At 46.1% G+C, this 16453-nt stretch overlaps 1 protein-coding gene across 16 annotated transcripts in view; it reads left to right on the forward strand.

Annotated features, from left to right (window-relative positions):
* ARHGAP22 (Rho GTPase activating protein 22) overlaps positions 1–16453 on the forward strand; it is a 211325-nt gene that overhangs the window by 171319 nt on the left and 23553 nt on the right. For 9 of the 16 annotated variants that reach the window (XM_074382137.1, XM_074382132.1, XM_074382135.1 and 6 more), the window contains one exon: positions 6030–6206. The exons of 3 other annotated variants lie outside the window; for them this stretch is intronic. In XM_074382137.1, the coding sequence (XP_074238238.1) occupies positions 6030–6206 (177 nt within the window). The remainder of the gene's footprint in view (positions 1–6029; positions 6207–16453) is intronic. 4 more of the 16 variants (XM_074382134.1, XM_003929974.4, XM_003929972.4 and 1 more) reach the window with 1 other exon arrangement.

Consider the following 16453-nt stretch of genomic DNA (forward strand, 5'->3'; position numbering starts at 1 on the left):
TTAAACAATACACATTTACCTTATGGTTCTTTATGTCAGAAGTCTGATACAGATTCCACTGAGCTTAAATCAAGGTGTCAGTAGGCCTGAATTCCTTTCTGGAGGTTCTGAGGGCAAGTCCATTTTCCTTGAGCTTTCCAGTTGCTAGAGGTTGCCTGCATTCCTCAGCTCCTGGCTCCCTTCCGCCACCTTCAAGACCAAAAATGACAGATGAGGTTCTTCTCACATTTTTTCACTCCTGCTATAGTCACATCTCTCTCTTACTCTTCTCTTCTGTCTTCCCCTCCACTTTTAAACACCCTTATGATTACCTTGGGCCCACTTGGATAATCTAGGATAATCTTCCTAGTTTAAAGTCAGCTGATTAGCAACTTTACTTCCACCCGCTACTTTAATTCTTTGCTGTGTAACTTAACCTAGTCACAGGTTCCAGGGATGGGGATGTGGATGTCTTTGGGGGTCTGTTATTCTGCTACCACACTATGCAAGACACACACACACACACACACACACACACACACACAGAGAGAGAGAGAGAGAGAGAGAGAGAGAGAGAGAGAGAAATAACAAAAACAGAGCATCAGTGACCTGTAGAATAACCTCAAGTTGTGTAATATACATGTAACTGGAATCTCAAAGCAGGACCAGGAGATGAAAACACATATTTGAAGTACCAATGGCTAAAATATTCCAAATGTTATGAAAACTATAAAATCTAAGAAGTTCAGAAGTTCAATGAGTTCCAAGTTTAGGCAACCTAAAGAAAATTTCACTGAAGCATGTCATAATCAAATTATCCAAAACTAGTGAAACAGTAAAAAAGGCACAAAACATCAAAAAATGAGTATGACAGCAAAATTCTCATGAGAATGCAAGTGGAGCAACATCTTAAAAGTAGTGAAAGAAACATTCCAACCTTGAAGACTTTATCCAGTGAAAATATCTTTCAAAAATGAAGATGAATTAATGACTCCCACACTCAAAAGCTGAAAGAATTTATCACCAATAGCTGCATACTCCAAGAAATGTTAAAGGAAGACTTCCAGATAGCAGCAAATAATACCATATGGGAATCTGGATCTGCGTAATAGAATGAAAAGCACTGTGGCAACTGTATGGGTAAATATGTTTTCTCTTATAATTCAAATATTTTCAAAAGATATTAACTGTTAAAATAAAAATAACATAGGAGGCCAGGGTGGGCAGATCACCTGAAGTCAGGAATTTGAAACCAGCCTGGCCAACATGGTGCAACTCCATCTCTACTAAAAATACAAAAATTAGCCTGGTGTGGCGGTGCATACCTGTAATCCCAGCTACTCAGGAGGCTGAGACAGGAGAATTGCTTGAACCCAAGAGGCAGAGGAGGTTGCAATGAGCTAAGATTGCACCTCTCCACTCCAGCCTGATGACAGAGCAATACCAGTAAAAGGTAAGACAACCATGGCAAAAAGGTCAGGAAAGAAGACATGGAAGTATAATCCTTACTAGATGATTTGTAAGGTAGATCTTAAAAATCTTTATACTATACATGAAGGGGTATCACTTAATGTAGACTGTGATAAGTTAAAGATATATACTATAAACTCTAAAGCAATTTGTATAGTATGGAGAGAGAAAGAGAGAGAGAGAGAGAGAGAGAGAGAGATTTTTACTAATAAGCCACAAAGGAGACAGAAACAAAATCTCCATCCAAAAGAAGACAAGAAAAGAGAAAAAGGACAGATGGGACAGATAGAAAACAGAAGCCAGACTTAAACCTAAGCCTCCCAAGAATCATATTATAAACAAAGCTTATCAGATTGGATAAAAAAGCAGGACCCAACTCTATGCCTGACAAAAAATGCACTTAAAATGTAAAGACACAAATAAGTTAAAAGGATGGGAAAAGATAACACCATACTGACACTAATCAAAAGAAAACTGGAGGCCGGGCGCGGTGGCTCAAGCCTGTAATCCCAGCACTTTGGGAGGCCGAGGCGGGTGGATCACGAGGTCGAGAGATCGAGACCATCCTGGTCAACATGGTGAAACTCCGTCTCTACTAAAAATACAAAAAACTAGCTGGGCATGGTGGCACGTGCCTGTAATCCCAGCTACTTACGAGGCTGAGGCAGGAGAATTGCTTGAGCCCAGGAGGCGGAGGTTGCGGTGAGCCGAGATCGCGCCATTGCACTCCAGCCTGGGTAACAAGAGCGAAACTCCATCTCAAAAAAAAAAAAAAGAAAAGAAAACTGGATGGCTATGTTTATATCAAGGATTTCAGACCAGAGCAACAAAATATGAGTAGGGATAAAGAAGGGCATCTCATAATGATAAAGAAGTCATTTCATCAAGCGAGCCTAACAGTCCTAAATATTTATGCTCCTAATAACAGCTTCAAACTACCTAAAGCAAAAACTGACAGACATTTAAGGAGAAAATAGACAAACCTAAAATTATAATTGGAGATTTGAATAGCCTTCTCTGAATAACTGATGGACCGAATAGATGGAAAATCAGCATGGATATTGAAGATTTGAACAAAACTTTCAACTAGACCAAACTGACACTTACAGAACACTCTACTCAACCACAGCAGAATCATTTTTCTCAGTGCACACAGAACACTTAGCAAGATATTCCATATTCTGGTACAGTCTCCCGAAATTTGGAAACTATTACACTTCTAAATAACCCACAAATTAAAGAAGAAATCCAGAGGAAAGCTACAAGGTATTTTGAACTGAATTAAAACAAAAACACAGCATATCAAAATTTTGGAGCTGCCTCTAAAGCAGTAATTTAGGGGACAATTATAGCATTGAAGTCTGTAAGAAACTAGAAAAAGACCAAACTAAACCCAAGGTAAGCAGAAGAATAAAAATAAAGATCAGAGTGGAAATCAATGAAGTATGACCCCAGTTGGCAACCTACAACCTGCGGGCTGGCTGCTTGTTTTTGTAAATAAAATTTACACAAATACAACTGTGACTTTCATTCACACATTGTCTTTGGCTGCATTTGCACCACAGTGGCAGAGTGGAGTAGTGACAGAGACCATACGGCCTAAAAACCTAAAATGTTTGCCATCTCGTCCTTTAAAAACAAGTTTGCTAGCCACAAAAACAACAAAGTCAGTGTAGCAAAAGGCTGATTTGTTGAGATCAGTAAAATGGGTAAGCCTATAGCAAGGCTGATTGAAGGAGGAAAGAAAAAAGACAGAAATTAACAATGTCAGGGTGAGGGAGGTAACATCACTACAGCTTCTTCAGATAGTAAAAGGATAATAAGGAAACGTTATGGACAACTTTATACCAATTAATTCAATAGCTTAGATGAAACTGGCAAATTCTTTGAAAGACACAAACTAGAAAAGTGTACTCAGGAAGAGATAGATGTATATATTAAAGAAATTCTATTTGTTATTACAAACGTTTCCACAAAGTAAACTCAAGGCCTAGATGGCTGCATTGGTGGATTATACCAAATAGTTAAGGAAGAAATAACAGCGTTTCTCTACAAATGTCTAGGTTTGAAAACGAGGGAATATTTAATAGCTTATTCTATGAAGCCAGCACTACCTCGATACCAAAACCAGACTGAGACATTTTAAGTAAAGGAAACTGCAAGCCAATATCCCTCATGAAAATACGTAAAAGATTCTTAACAAAATTTCAGCAAATCAAAGCAACAATATATAAAAGGGATAATACATCATTACCAAGGGGGATTTCTCCCGGGTATGTAAGATCGGTTTAGCATTTGAACGTTTATTAGTGTAATTCATCAGTTAGTACACTAAAAAGTTATATCATCATTACAACAGATGCAGAACAGACATTTGACAAAATCTAACATCCATTCCTGATAAAAATGTGGCTCAGCAGCCAACAGATTTTCAACACAGGTGTCAACATCATACACTGGGGAAAGGACACCCTCTTCAGTAAGTGGTGCTGGACAGACTGGGTATCCATATGCAGAAGACTGACACTAGATCCCATCTCTCACCCTGTATAGAAATCAACTCAATGGATTAAAGACTTACACATAAAACATGGAAGTATGAAACTACTGGAGGAGAACATAGACGGAAGGACTCCAGGATGTCGGTCTAGTCAAAGGCTTTGTGGCGAAGCCTCTTCTTCTGGTATGGTCTAGATACAACACCAGAAGCACACTCAATAAAAGAAAAAATGATTAATTGGACTTTGCAAAATTAAAAACTTCTGCTCTTGGAAATACACTCTTAACAGAATGAAAAAACAGAGAGACATGGACTGGGAGAAATATTTGCAAAGCATGTATCTGGTAAAGACCTTATATCCAGAATATGTCAAGAACTCTCAACACCAATAATGGAAAATCAATAACCTATTTTTAAAATGGGCAAGATATTTGAACAGATATTTCACCAAAGACAACACACAGATAGCAACTACATACATAAAAAGATGTCCAGCATCATCAGTCATTTGGGAAATGCAAATTCAAATACCTGCACACCTATTCGGATAGCTAAAAGTAAAAAGACTGAGCATAGCAAGTGTTGGTGAGGATGTGGGAATGGTCATATATGGCTGGTGGAAAAGTCAAATGGAGTGGTCACTTTGCAAAACAGTGTGTGGCCATTTCCTTAAACGTTATACATACATAAAAATGTACATAAATAAACATACATAAATGCATAAAATGTTAGGCTGAGAGCACCTTGGGAAAGTACCCAGGACAGGGGCACAGCTGGGCCTGGGGGTATCTGCCAGCCTCTGAGCAGGGCAGATCCAAGTTTTGTGGGGCCTGAAGCTTATATGACTTTGGGTGGCCCTCTGCAGGGAAAATAATTTTCAAATGAGAAATTCAAGATTAGGTACAGAAGTGAATATTTAGGACAAATCAAGTAACTACAAATTCCTGGAGCTGTGGATCTCCAGGTTCCTTTTCTCCAAATCATCTTGAGGCATTTCTCTAGGAATGCTCACATAAAAAATCTTCCTGGTGGCATCTGACTTCTACTCCTTATCCAGGACACTCAGCCGTTCCAGCCTTCATAGCCCAAATGCTATCGCCACAGCAGAGCTGCCTTCAGGTGGCAGCCTCAGTAGGTGACAGTGCCCATACCACTGTGAGTGACCACAGCAGCCAACCGAGCAGCAGCCTCTGGGGTTGGCCTCTGCTGTCTCAGCCTCCGGCTCCCTTCCTCCCCAGCTCCACAGCTCTGCTGCCCAGCGGCTGCCTGAGCCCCAGCAGCTTTCCTGCATAGTGAAGGGCTCCATCGGGCATCGCAGAGCCCTGGCTGCTTGTCGCCGCCCTCCTGAGTGTTGGGCCCCATGGCCTCTCCCCCTGTCTCCCCCCAGGCCTGGCTGTGGTGCCCTCAGTGGGGTCACAGTCCTGCCCTGTGCCTCATTCCTCAAAACAGTCTGCTTGGTTTCCCCAGTTCTCGACAAGAGATGGCAGGAGGGAATGTGGGGTGGTTGAGAGCCTAGAGCCAGGACTTGAATCTGTCTCTGGCTGTACCACTCATTTGCTGTGTGCGTTCAACTGGCTACTTAATTCCTCTGTGCTTCTGTTTCCTCATCTGTAAAATGTGGTTGGAAATAATACCTTCCTCAGGGAGTCACTGTGGAGGTTAGAGAACCCCAGGAGGGCAGGTGTGTGGCAGCTGTGCTCATCAGAAGGGTTCCAGGCATGTACCATGTGCTCAGTAAGCACTGTTCCTCTCTGCTCTCCATCCCTGGGCTGCAGGCTCCAGCAAGGAACGACCTGGGCCCACCTGCCCCCTAGGAACACAGGTCTCTGGATCTCACACCCTACAAGCAGATAGCCTTTGGATGTCAGAGTAGGGTGTATAAAGAGAAACTCATTCTTGAAAATCCTTAAATTACCTGTAAAGTCCAGTATAAATAGTTTTATGTATTTCCCAAAGATCAATTCACTTACACATGAAAACTTGAGAACCATAGAGGAGAAACCGTCTGTTTTCCAAACCTCTGTGGGGACCTGGCATTGCACAGGGACCCCGCGTAAGCCTGTGTCTCCCTGTCTTGCAGGTGGTGCCGGGGAGCAGGAGAAGGTGCCGGCCAACCCCGAGGCGCTCCTGCTCATGGCCAGCTCCCAGCGTGACATGGAGGACTGGGTGCAGGCCATCCGCCGGGTCATCTGTGCCCCTCTGGGCAGAGGTACTGCCCGTAGATCGCATGCCCACCCTCTAGAACCCTTGCCTCCAGGTAATCATACCTACCCTGTCCTGAGCCCCAAACGCCCCACGCACTGGGGACTTGCTGGCTGCGTCCTGTGCTTCTCACAGCAGCCTGGCCCTTCCGCTGCCAGCCCTTGGGAATCCCCAACAGCTGTGGTGTACTTACTTCCTCCTTTACTGAAAACCATGTATTAGACGTCTAAATGTACTGGGTTTGATTCCAGGGCTGAGGAATTCATGAGGATAGGCCATGCCCCCACCCTTCCTCATTTCCATTGTCTGTGGGAGGGATGGTAGACAGGGACATGTGTCTCATGGTATCCAGGGGTGAAACCTGCCACAAAGCCAGTGAAGCTGAGGGAGAAGACAGAGGGAGTGTGGTTAGGTGGAGTGGCCCAGCAGGCTTAATGCAGTGACAGGGAGCCAGGGACATGCTGGGAAAGAGCATTCCAGCAGAGGCTCAGATGTGTGCCTGAGGTAGGGACAAGCTATGGGAACACGAGGCATGTCAGGAAGACTGGGGCTCCGAGGGAGTGAAGACCAGGAGAGTGGGAGGGCCTGAGGTGAGAGTGATCACCAGGGCCTTGGAGTCCTGGTAGGGAGTTTTGATTTTGTTCTAAACACAGTGGGATACCAGGAGGGCTCAGAGCACAGGAGACACACAGGACCTGACTTAGATTTATGAAAAGAGCCCCCTGGCCACCACATGAGGAGACCATAGAGGGACAGGAGTGGACACAGCAGGCCAGGAGAGTCCATGGGGTGGGCAGGCAGCTGATGGTGCTAAGTGGCCAGCTGCAGGTAGATCCTGAAGGTGGAGCTGCCACATTTTGCCTGTGGTGTGGACATGGGGTATGAGATAAATGAAAGGTGACTCCCAGCCATGCAATCACTATCTCTAGGTTGGTGTTCATATGAAGTGGTCATGAAAAGAGATTTCATAATGGGATCACCGTGGCATGGGGGCCAGTGCCACCAACTCCCTGCTGAATGTGGAGACTGGGAGTCTGAAAGCTGGCCGGGGTCTGACCACACAAGCCATGGATGTCACCTCTGTTCCTGTGGTGTTTGATCAGCACACAGTCTGGGCAGGGACAGACCCTGACCTTTTGGGGCTCAGAGCCCATCTCCAGATTTGAAAAGCCCCATAGGCTGAGCCCCTTCCTTTGCTCCTCTCTTCACCCATACTCCTCTCGCACGCCTGGCTATGGTCTGTCTGACCACCTTTCATTGAATCATAAATCCCTTACAAGCAAGAGTCAGTATAATGTTGAGAGTGAAAGTTGTTCTCTCAGGCTTCATGAATGATATCACACTGTCAGCCTTGGTCCCCTTGATCCCTGAAGATTGCAGCACATTTGACCTATGGCTGGGGCTTAATGGCCTGGAAAGGCCTGAACCCACCCAGGGATTTCTGCAGCCTTGCAAGAGCATCTTTTGGTGCAAAGTTGCTGAAAGAGAACCACTGGAACAGAATAGAGCCCAGAAGCAGAATCCTAAGTAGTTGGACTTTGATGTATGACAGGTAGTACTTTTGAGCACCAGAGAAAGAACATTATCATAATCTTAGGGTAGAGAAGGATTTTTTTAATGCATTACAAAAAAACCACTAATCTGTTATGAACTTGTCTATAAGTTATATTTTATAAAATAAAAAGCATCTGTTTTTAAAAGATAGATTAAGAGAATGAAAAGATAAGCTGTAGATTGGGTGAAGGTGTTTGTAACACATATGATCATCAAATGACTCACTCCCAAAACTCCTACAAATCAATGAGGCAAAAACAGACGAGGCAGAAGCAGCATAGACAAGAGATTCGGACAGGCATTTCCTAAAAGAAGAAATCCTCATGACTAGTGAACAGAGGCTCCTGCGTACAGCCTTGTCAGTAATCAGGGAACTGCAAATTAAATCACAATGGGATACTTGTAGGCACCCACCGGAATGACTAAACGGAAAAGACAATTTCAAGTGGTGATGAGGATAGAAAGCTACAGAAACTTGCACATATTGCTAGGGAAATCATTAATGTCTGCTGAAGTTGATGCTGTGCACACCTGTGTCCCAGCAATTCTATATGAAGCATGTTCCACATAGAAATGTGTGCACAGGTACACCAGGAGACTGGATACATGGGATGTTCATGGCAGTCTTATTGATGATAGCCTCACAGTAATCCAAGTGCCCAGCAACAATGCAATGGATGACTCAGTCTTACCATGGGAAAACTCTGCAGCAGTGAGAATGAAGCCATTACAGTGCCACCTAAAAACATGCATGAATCTTAAACCCAAACAAACCCAGAAAAAATAACATGTTGTATTATCTACCTATATGAAGTGAAATATATAGGGCAGAAGTAAACTGTGTTATTTATGGCTACATAGGCAACAGAATATAAAGAAAAGCAATAAAAGTCAGAATAGTAGGGATAAAAATGCCGTAAAAGTCAGGATAGTAGGGAGGAGGGAAGAGGTTAAGATGGGATGGAAGAGGGATAAAGATATAGATTTCTAAAACGTTCTCTAGCTTGACGTGGGTAGCTACGCAAGGGTTCCTTTTACCATAACATATTTATCTGCACATTTATGCTTTGAGTGCTTTTCTAGATAAGCGCATATAAAAAATAAATGAAAAAAGGGAGAAAAGAAGTGAGATGACTTGCCCAAGATGACACAGCCAGCTAAGGGGCAGAACTGAGAAGGGAGGTGGATGTTCTGACCTCAAAGGCTGTGCTTGGTCCCAGCCCAAATAGCCCATCCAAGAGCCGCACCAAGACCTGACCCAGCAGGCCTGGCTCCCTAGCCACACGTCCATCTCATTCTCTGCTTGCTCAGAACTGGGGACCTTCGGCAGAATCCCAGATGGAACCCAGACTCAACCCTTCCCCAGGCCTGGCGCTTATCTCCCTTCCCAGGCTGTGAAGAACTCACAAGCATTAAAACAGGAACTGCAATCAAAGGCGTTTATCTCCTTTCTGCAGGGAGTACAGAGGAAATGCAGAAATCCCAGGAGTTAGCAATGCCAGGCGTGTCTGGGCATGCATGGTGCTGGCAGGTGGGCTCAGTCGGCCCCTGAAGGTTTTCTGGCAGAGCTGTTATTAGCCCGAGTCCCCTGGGAAAGAGGCTTAGCAGATCAGTCCTTCTTTGGCTGTTTCATAACAGAGCCCCTGAGCCCTTCCTGGTGTGCTTATTCTGGCACAGGCAGGCCACCTCTGACAGGAGTGGGCAGCGTGCCTGCTGGAGATGGGACAGCCCAGCCATCCCCTTGAGAAGTGGGAGCAGGCCAGTGGTTGGGGAAGCCTCACAGCTGGTAGCCTGCCCAGCCCATCAAGGTGTGGCATCAGCTGGAGTGCCTCTTGTTTGGGCATTCATTCAGTCATTCAGCCATAGACTTGCAAATAAATGTTCTAGGGGCTGGGGAGACAGCAGTGAACTGGAGGGACAGGCCCTGGCCTCATGGTGCTCCCAGGCTAGTAGAGGAGGCAGCGGACTCGCTGAGCAGACATGTGGCAGGTTAGATGGTGGTGGGTGCAGTGGGAACAGAGAAGGCAGGGAGGGGAACATGAGAGATACGGGTTAGAGTCTGGTGACTTTTGAGTAGAAGGAAAGAAAGGGTGAATGACAGCACAGGTAGAGGTGGGGGGGTGGGCAGTGTCTATGTCAGAAAAACAGCAAGGAGGCCAGTGTGGCCAGAGCAGAGTGTGCAAAGGGGAGGAGAGAGACTAGAGAATGAATGGCCTTATCATGGTAGGGCTGTTAGCACCTCATGGCATGGAACAGAGAAGTGGCAGAGCCTGGCCCAGCTTCTACCAGGATCCTTCTGGTTGCTATGTTGAGAATAAACCAAAGCCAGTTAGGAGCTCCTTACACAACAGGGCAGGTAAGAGGTAAGGGTGGCCTGGCCCAATGGTAGTGGTGATGAAAAGTCATGAATTCTTGATTTATTTTGAAGGTAGAGCCAGTGGTCTTCCCCTGCTGAGATGGATGAGACATGTATGTGAATGAAAGAGAGAATTTAAGGGTAATTCTGGGATGTTTTGATCTAAGCAATGGGAAGCTAAGGGGTTAGCTATTAAGTGAGATAGACTACGGGAAGTGTAGCTATTTGGAAGGAAGATATGGACCTAGTTTGACATACCTATTAGATGCTCAAGTTCAGATGTCAAGTAGGCAGGTAGATATTTCAGCCTAGAGATCAGGAGAGAGGACAGGGCTAGACAGAGATTTAGGAGGCCATCAGCACATAGATGGGGTTTGAAGTCATGAGTCAGGATGAGACAGCACAGAGCGGGTGGAGGGACAGCAGAGGGGGTGAGAAAGAGAGCAAGCCCCAAGAGGGAGGAGAGCCAGAAACCAGGATCCTTCAGCCAAGTGAAGGAATAAGGGCAGTGATCAACTACAGCAAGTGCTGCTGATAGATCAAACAGAGGGTGAAAGGTAGACAGGCATCGGTTACTTGAGTAAAGGGGCTTTGGTAAAGTGCCTGATAATAGTGGGAATGAGAAAGATGATAAAAGGGGAATTGGAGTGTCAGCACAGCCAACTCTTTCAAGAATTTTGCTGTAAAAGGAAAGAGAAAAATAGGACAGTAGCTGGAGGAGGACGTTAGGTAAAGAGGAAGTTTATTTTTTTAAGTTGAAAGACAAAGCATCATTGCAAAAGATTGTTGGTGCAGGAGGAACAGAGATTTATTGCTGAAGCACCAATATCTCTTATGGCTATAGATACAAAAATCATCCACAAAATACTAAGGTGCTGAATTCAAAGAATTATGTCCCATGACCAAATAAGATTTATCCCAAGAACAGAAGGGTGATTTAACATCTGAAAATCAACGTAATATGTTAACAGGATAAAGGACAAAACACACGATCATAGTAGTAGACTAGAAAAAAACATTTGATAAATTCCTGCACCTTTTAATGATTACAACACTCCAGAACTAGGAGTAGAAGGGAACGTAACCTGATAAATGACATCTACAAAAAGCCCATGGATAATATCATACTTAATCGAGGAACACTGGATGCTTTTCTTCCAAGATCGCAAACAAGACAAAGACTCTTGCCTTCACCACTTCTATTCAGCATTCTATTGGAGGTTCTAGCCAGGACAATTATGCAAGAAAATGAAATAAAATGAAGCTTGATTGAAAAGGAAGATGTTAAAGTATCTCTGTATGCAGATGGCATGATCTTATATACAGAAGATGCCAAAAAAACAAAAAACAAAAAAAACAAACAAAAACCCCTATACGAATTAATTAAAAATTCACCAAGGTTGAAGAATACAAGATCGATATATACATATCAATTGTATTTGTATACAATAGCCATGAGCAAACTGAAAATTAAATTAGGAAAATTCCATCTATAAGAGCATCCAAAAGAATAACATACTTAGGGATACATTTAGCAAAAAAAGTATAAAACTTACGTTCTGAAAATGACAAAGCATTGTTGAAAGAAATGGAAAAAGATCTAAATAAGAAGCAAGACATCCTATGTTCGTGAATCAGAAGACTTGATATTGTTAAGAGGTTGATACTTCTCAAACTGATCTCTGAACTTCCATACCCAGTTCAGGGAACACAGCCCCAGAAGGACACATGGGGTAGTACCTCCTTGCCAGCTGTCTCTTTGCCAGCTCTCTCTGAGAGGAGACAGGAGGGAGACAATAGTCACAGGGTTCCCAAGGCTGCCTCAGCATCTGGTGGGTGCTTGAACATGTGTGTCTGTATCCTTGCCTGGTTATCTGGAGAGAGCCTGCAAGCCCCCTTAAAGCCTGGAATTTATATGCATGGGAAGGGGCTTAGCCAAGACCATTGTCTTGAAGTGTGAGAGGAGGCAGAGTGAGGCTTTGGCAACAGGCTTGGGTCTGGGTGTGATTTGGCTCTGCCACTTGCTTGCTGTGTGACCCTGGGCACACCTCGTATCCTCTCTGTACCTCTGTGACTTTGTTTGCAAACTGGGAAGAATCATATCTTTTTTGCAGGATTGTCATAAGAATTAAGAGAGAAAATGGACTTAAAGTGCTCAGCACTCTCTCAGTGCTAAATAGTCCTCATGCGTGCATCAAACACTTATTGAGACCCGTCACAGGCAGGCAGACAACTCAGCAGGGAAGAAAGCAGTGCACAGTGTACAATTCAGTGGCATGAAGTATATTCACACTGTGGTACAACCGTCATCACTATCCATCTCCAGAACTTTTTCATCTTCCCAAACTGAAACTCTGGCTTCCTCCCTCCAGCCCTGGGCAACCACCATTCTGCTTTCTGCCTTTATGAATTTGACTGCTCTATGTACCTCAGATGAGTGGAATTATATAGCATTTATCTTTTTGTGACTGGCTTATTTCACTTTGCATAATGTTCTCAAGTTTCATCCATGTCGCAGCATGTATTAGAATTTCTCCCCTTTTTAAGCTCAAATATTCCATTGGATGGATATACCACATTTGCTTGTCTGTTCATCCATTGATGGACACCTGAGTCACTTCTGTGTTTCGACTACTGTGAGTAATGTTGCTGTGAATATGAGTGTGCAAATATCTCTTTGAGTCCCTGCTTTCAATTATTTTGGTTATATATCCAGAAGTGGGATTGCTAGATCATATGGTAATTCTATTTTTAATTTTTGGGGGAACCTCCATACCATTTTCCACAGTGGTTACCCACTTTATATTCCCACTGGCAGTACACAGGTTTCTCGTTCCTCCGCATCCTCACTAGCACTTGTTTTCTGTTTTGCTTATATAATAGCCATCTTAATGGTAAGAAGTGGTATCTCATTGCTCATATGGTGTTGAAAGAGGTGAGAGATTGAGTCAGGGGGACATGTGGTGGAAGTATGCTAGACTGAGGTCTCAGCTCTGGCAAAAGCAGAACGTCTGACACGGTCTAGAACCAGCACAGAGGCAGGTGGGCTGGAGGGAGTGAGAAAGGGAGCGAGCCAGAGAGGAGTAGCCAGAAGGCAAAGGCTTCCTGGACCCCTTTCAGTACTCTAGCTATTACTCTTAAGTGAAATGAGGAGGGGGCATTGGAGGGCTTTGAGCCAAGGGATATCTTGATCTAATACGTCATTTAAGAGGACCACTCTGCCTGCTGACCAGAGTTGTGCAAGGGGGAGCTGGAGATGAATTTGTAATAATCCAAGCAAGAGAAGGGGGTGCTCTCCCTGTGATCAGCGTGGTAAAAGTGATCAGATTCCAAATCTGTTTTGCAAGGAGGATGGTAAGCTCTCCTGGATATGTGGGTGTGAGGAAGGGCGCAGTGGAGGCTGACTCTAAGGTGTCTGGCTGAGCAGTTGGAGGCTGGAGTTGTTGTGAACTGAGAAGGGAAGACTCAGCAGAGCTGGTTTGGGAGACTATGGCAAGACTATAGCTCTGTTTGGACACGTTTGGGTTTGAGGTGTCTATGAGTCATTAAACCAGTGGAGATGCTGAGTGGGCAGTTGGATTCAGGAGTCTGGGGGCTGGGATTAGCACTAACTAGCATTGTGGTAACTATCCCACTATGGACAGCAGGCATTGCCAAGCAAAGCCCTGAAGCTGTTGGTCCCACCCTTACCAGTGGCAGCGCAGAGGGCAGTCCCTGGGCAAGCAGCCCAGCTGGGAAAAGGTGTCCCCGCCCAGAGTGACTGCTCGGTGCTGGGGCAGGGCATGGGGCGGAGGACAGGCAGTAGGCCGGCGATGATCATCAGAACTGCACTGCTCTGGCATGGCTGTGTGGGAATCTCACAGGCCTCTGGAGACTTTCCTCAGACCCCCAGGAATCAACTCTCCTGCCCTTAGGTTCCTCTGGAATCATGGCGGGGGTTGGTGGGTGAGGGGGAGAAAGAAGGGAGAGATACAGCTCCCTGAGGCCCTAGGGCAAGATACATGACATGCAAAAAAAAAAAAAAAAATCCAACCTTGGAACAATCTGGTGGAACACAAGGCAACCTTATAAGCTGGTGGTGGTCATCATTTGCTGGGATGACATCTCTAATAGGAAGCCCTGGAGGCATAATCAGGTTCAGAGTGAAAGGTGACTAGCCCCAGACCAGGCTGCCAGTGGTGGAGCCCAAGGTCCTAGTGGACCACTTCTCCCAAGCACTGCTTGCTCTATATTCTAGCCCTACTGAGATATTCAAGAAGTCTTATTTCTAGTTCCTGTGAATGTCACCTGGCCCAGCCAGTGGGCCTGGGTCTTTCCAGGTAGCCCTCTTAAAAGGGGAGAGACAGGACTTTTGCAGACCTAGGCTAGGCTTCAGGTCACTAAGCCAGCAGAAGGGGTACTTGAGACCAGTTCTGGTGCCCTCTACCCATTCTAGTGGGCCCTGAGGGTCCATGTACTCAAGTGGAGAAGAATGTCCCCATGGGCCTTGGACCCTGTTCAGGCTCATAGAGGGCAGGTCTGGCCTCTTCTGGGTATAGGGTGTGTTCAGAGCACACTTGGGCCTCCTTCCCCTGCAGCCCTCAAGGCTTCTCCCCTGCAAGAGCCCCAGGAGTCTGAGAACTTGGATCCCCAAGGCAGAGGAAATGGCCTCCAGCCACAGTCCCTGCTGGTGGGACAACCACAGAGCTGTTTACCAGGAGAACAAAGGCCAGAGCAGCTGCCTTATCTAGGGAGAGCCTGGCAAGCTAGTCAGGGTGATTTATAGGGGCTGTCACCACTGCATCCTGCAAAGGTCAGGATGCCAACGTTCAACAGCCTTTTAACCACCTTGCTGGCTCGTTAAGCCCTTCCCTCTCAGCAGCTTGGCCAGTCTGGTTTCAGTCTGTGCCAAATAGACCTCAGATCACAGAGCCAGAAAAGAGTTTGTCCCAATTATTGCTAAGATGGGGATGAACCTCTGGGGACCCCAGCATTTCCTGTCCTGGCCTTTGCGTCCCTGCTGAGCCTGACCATAGCTCTGTGAAGTCAGTCCATCATATCCCACTTCTGGCGAGGAGACAGCATCAGGGAGGCTCCAGCGGTTTGGTTTGTCCAGACCACAAATAAGTGGGAAGCTGGCATTTCAACCTAGGTCTGCTAGAGCACAGAGCCTGGGTGCTGGCTGCCTGCTGTAGAGAGCAGGAGGCCAGGAGGCCTCAGGGCATCCTAGGGTTTGGATCTTTGGCTCTCAGCTTGTTCCAAGTGGCCTCGGAAAACTTCAGCCCACACCGCTCTGAGGGAAGAGGGAGGGAGCTCACACTGCCTATGGGCTGCCCTTGCCAGAAGTTTGGTACAATCTGGAGGCGGCAGAGACTCAGAGGTTCAGCAACTTATCTAACAACACACAGTGGGGCTGGGGGCAGCAGCAGCCGCCCACCTCCAGGGCAAGCCTATTGCTGGATGCTGTTGCCAGGTAGGCCTCAGCACATTCTACTCTCTAGATATGAGTTGTCTGGATGGAGGAGGGGGACATTATTACGACTGAGGAAAGAGGCAGTCCCTGAGTTCCCGGACCCCAGCCCTATTCTGGGGGCTGTTGTACACACAGCTCGGGAGACAAAGACCATCCAGGGTGAAGACGCCAACTGCTACTAGGTTTTGTGTGAGGACAGACACTCATTGTCAGCTCCCCAGCCCTGCCCTGCGAAGGCAGTCTCATGACTATCTCTGCACACCCATCAGGCCCCATGGTTCAAAACCACCCCTGAGGTAGGGTGGACATCGGCAGGGCCAGGGCTTCACCTGGAGCTCACTGTGGCAGGGCCGGTCAGAGCTTTCTAATGGGTGGCCGCTGCAGGCCTCCAGCCATGCGGGGGCACCTGGGTGGGGGTGGAGGGCACTCTGCAGAGCCTGGTCGGTCTCCCTCTAAACACACAGGCAGGAAAACTGTGGCCCAGAGCAGAGAAAGCATGTCAGCCCCAGAGCCCATGTGCCCACCTGAGAGAGGCCCACTGGTCCCCGGTTGGTGGGAGCTTCTGCTGAGCCCTTGGCCCCTGCTCTTTAACATGGACAGGGCTGCTCAGAGCTGGTGGGTGCCTCGGTCATGGGAATGCCAGGCTGTGCTGGTAGGTGGAGGGCAGACATTTTTTGGCTTCTGGCCCCCTGCACCATGACCTGCCTGGGCACCTTCATGTTCACCTGAGCTCTGGGGAGGGAGGAAACAGCTCTGCGCCCCCCCACACCCATGGCTTTGAGGACTTTACCCCCATACTTAGTGTCAGGGCCAGAACTGGGGACCCTCACAGCCCTGAGGCACAAAATGTAAAGGGACACCAAAAAAACTCAGTAATCAAGATATTTATTGTAATCTTTAAAAAAAAAATCCTTGTATTATATAATAATGCAAAAAATAT

This window comes from Saimiri boliviensis, chromosome 12 (genome assembly GCF_048565385.1).
Source record: "Saimiri boliviensis isolate mSaiBol1 chromosome 12, mSaiBol1.pri, whole genome shotgun sequence".
NCBI classification, from domain to species: Eukaryota; Metazoa; Chordata; class Mammalia; order Primates; family Cebidae; genus Saimiri; species Saimiri boliviensis.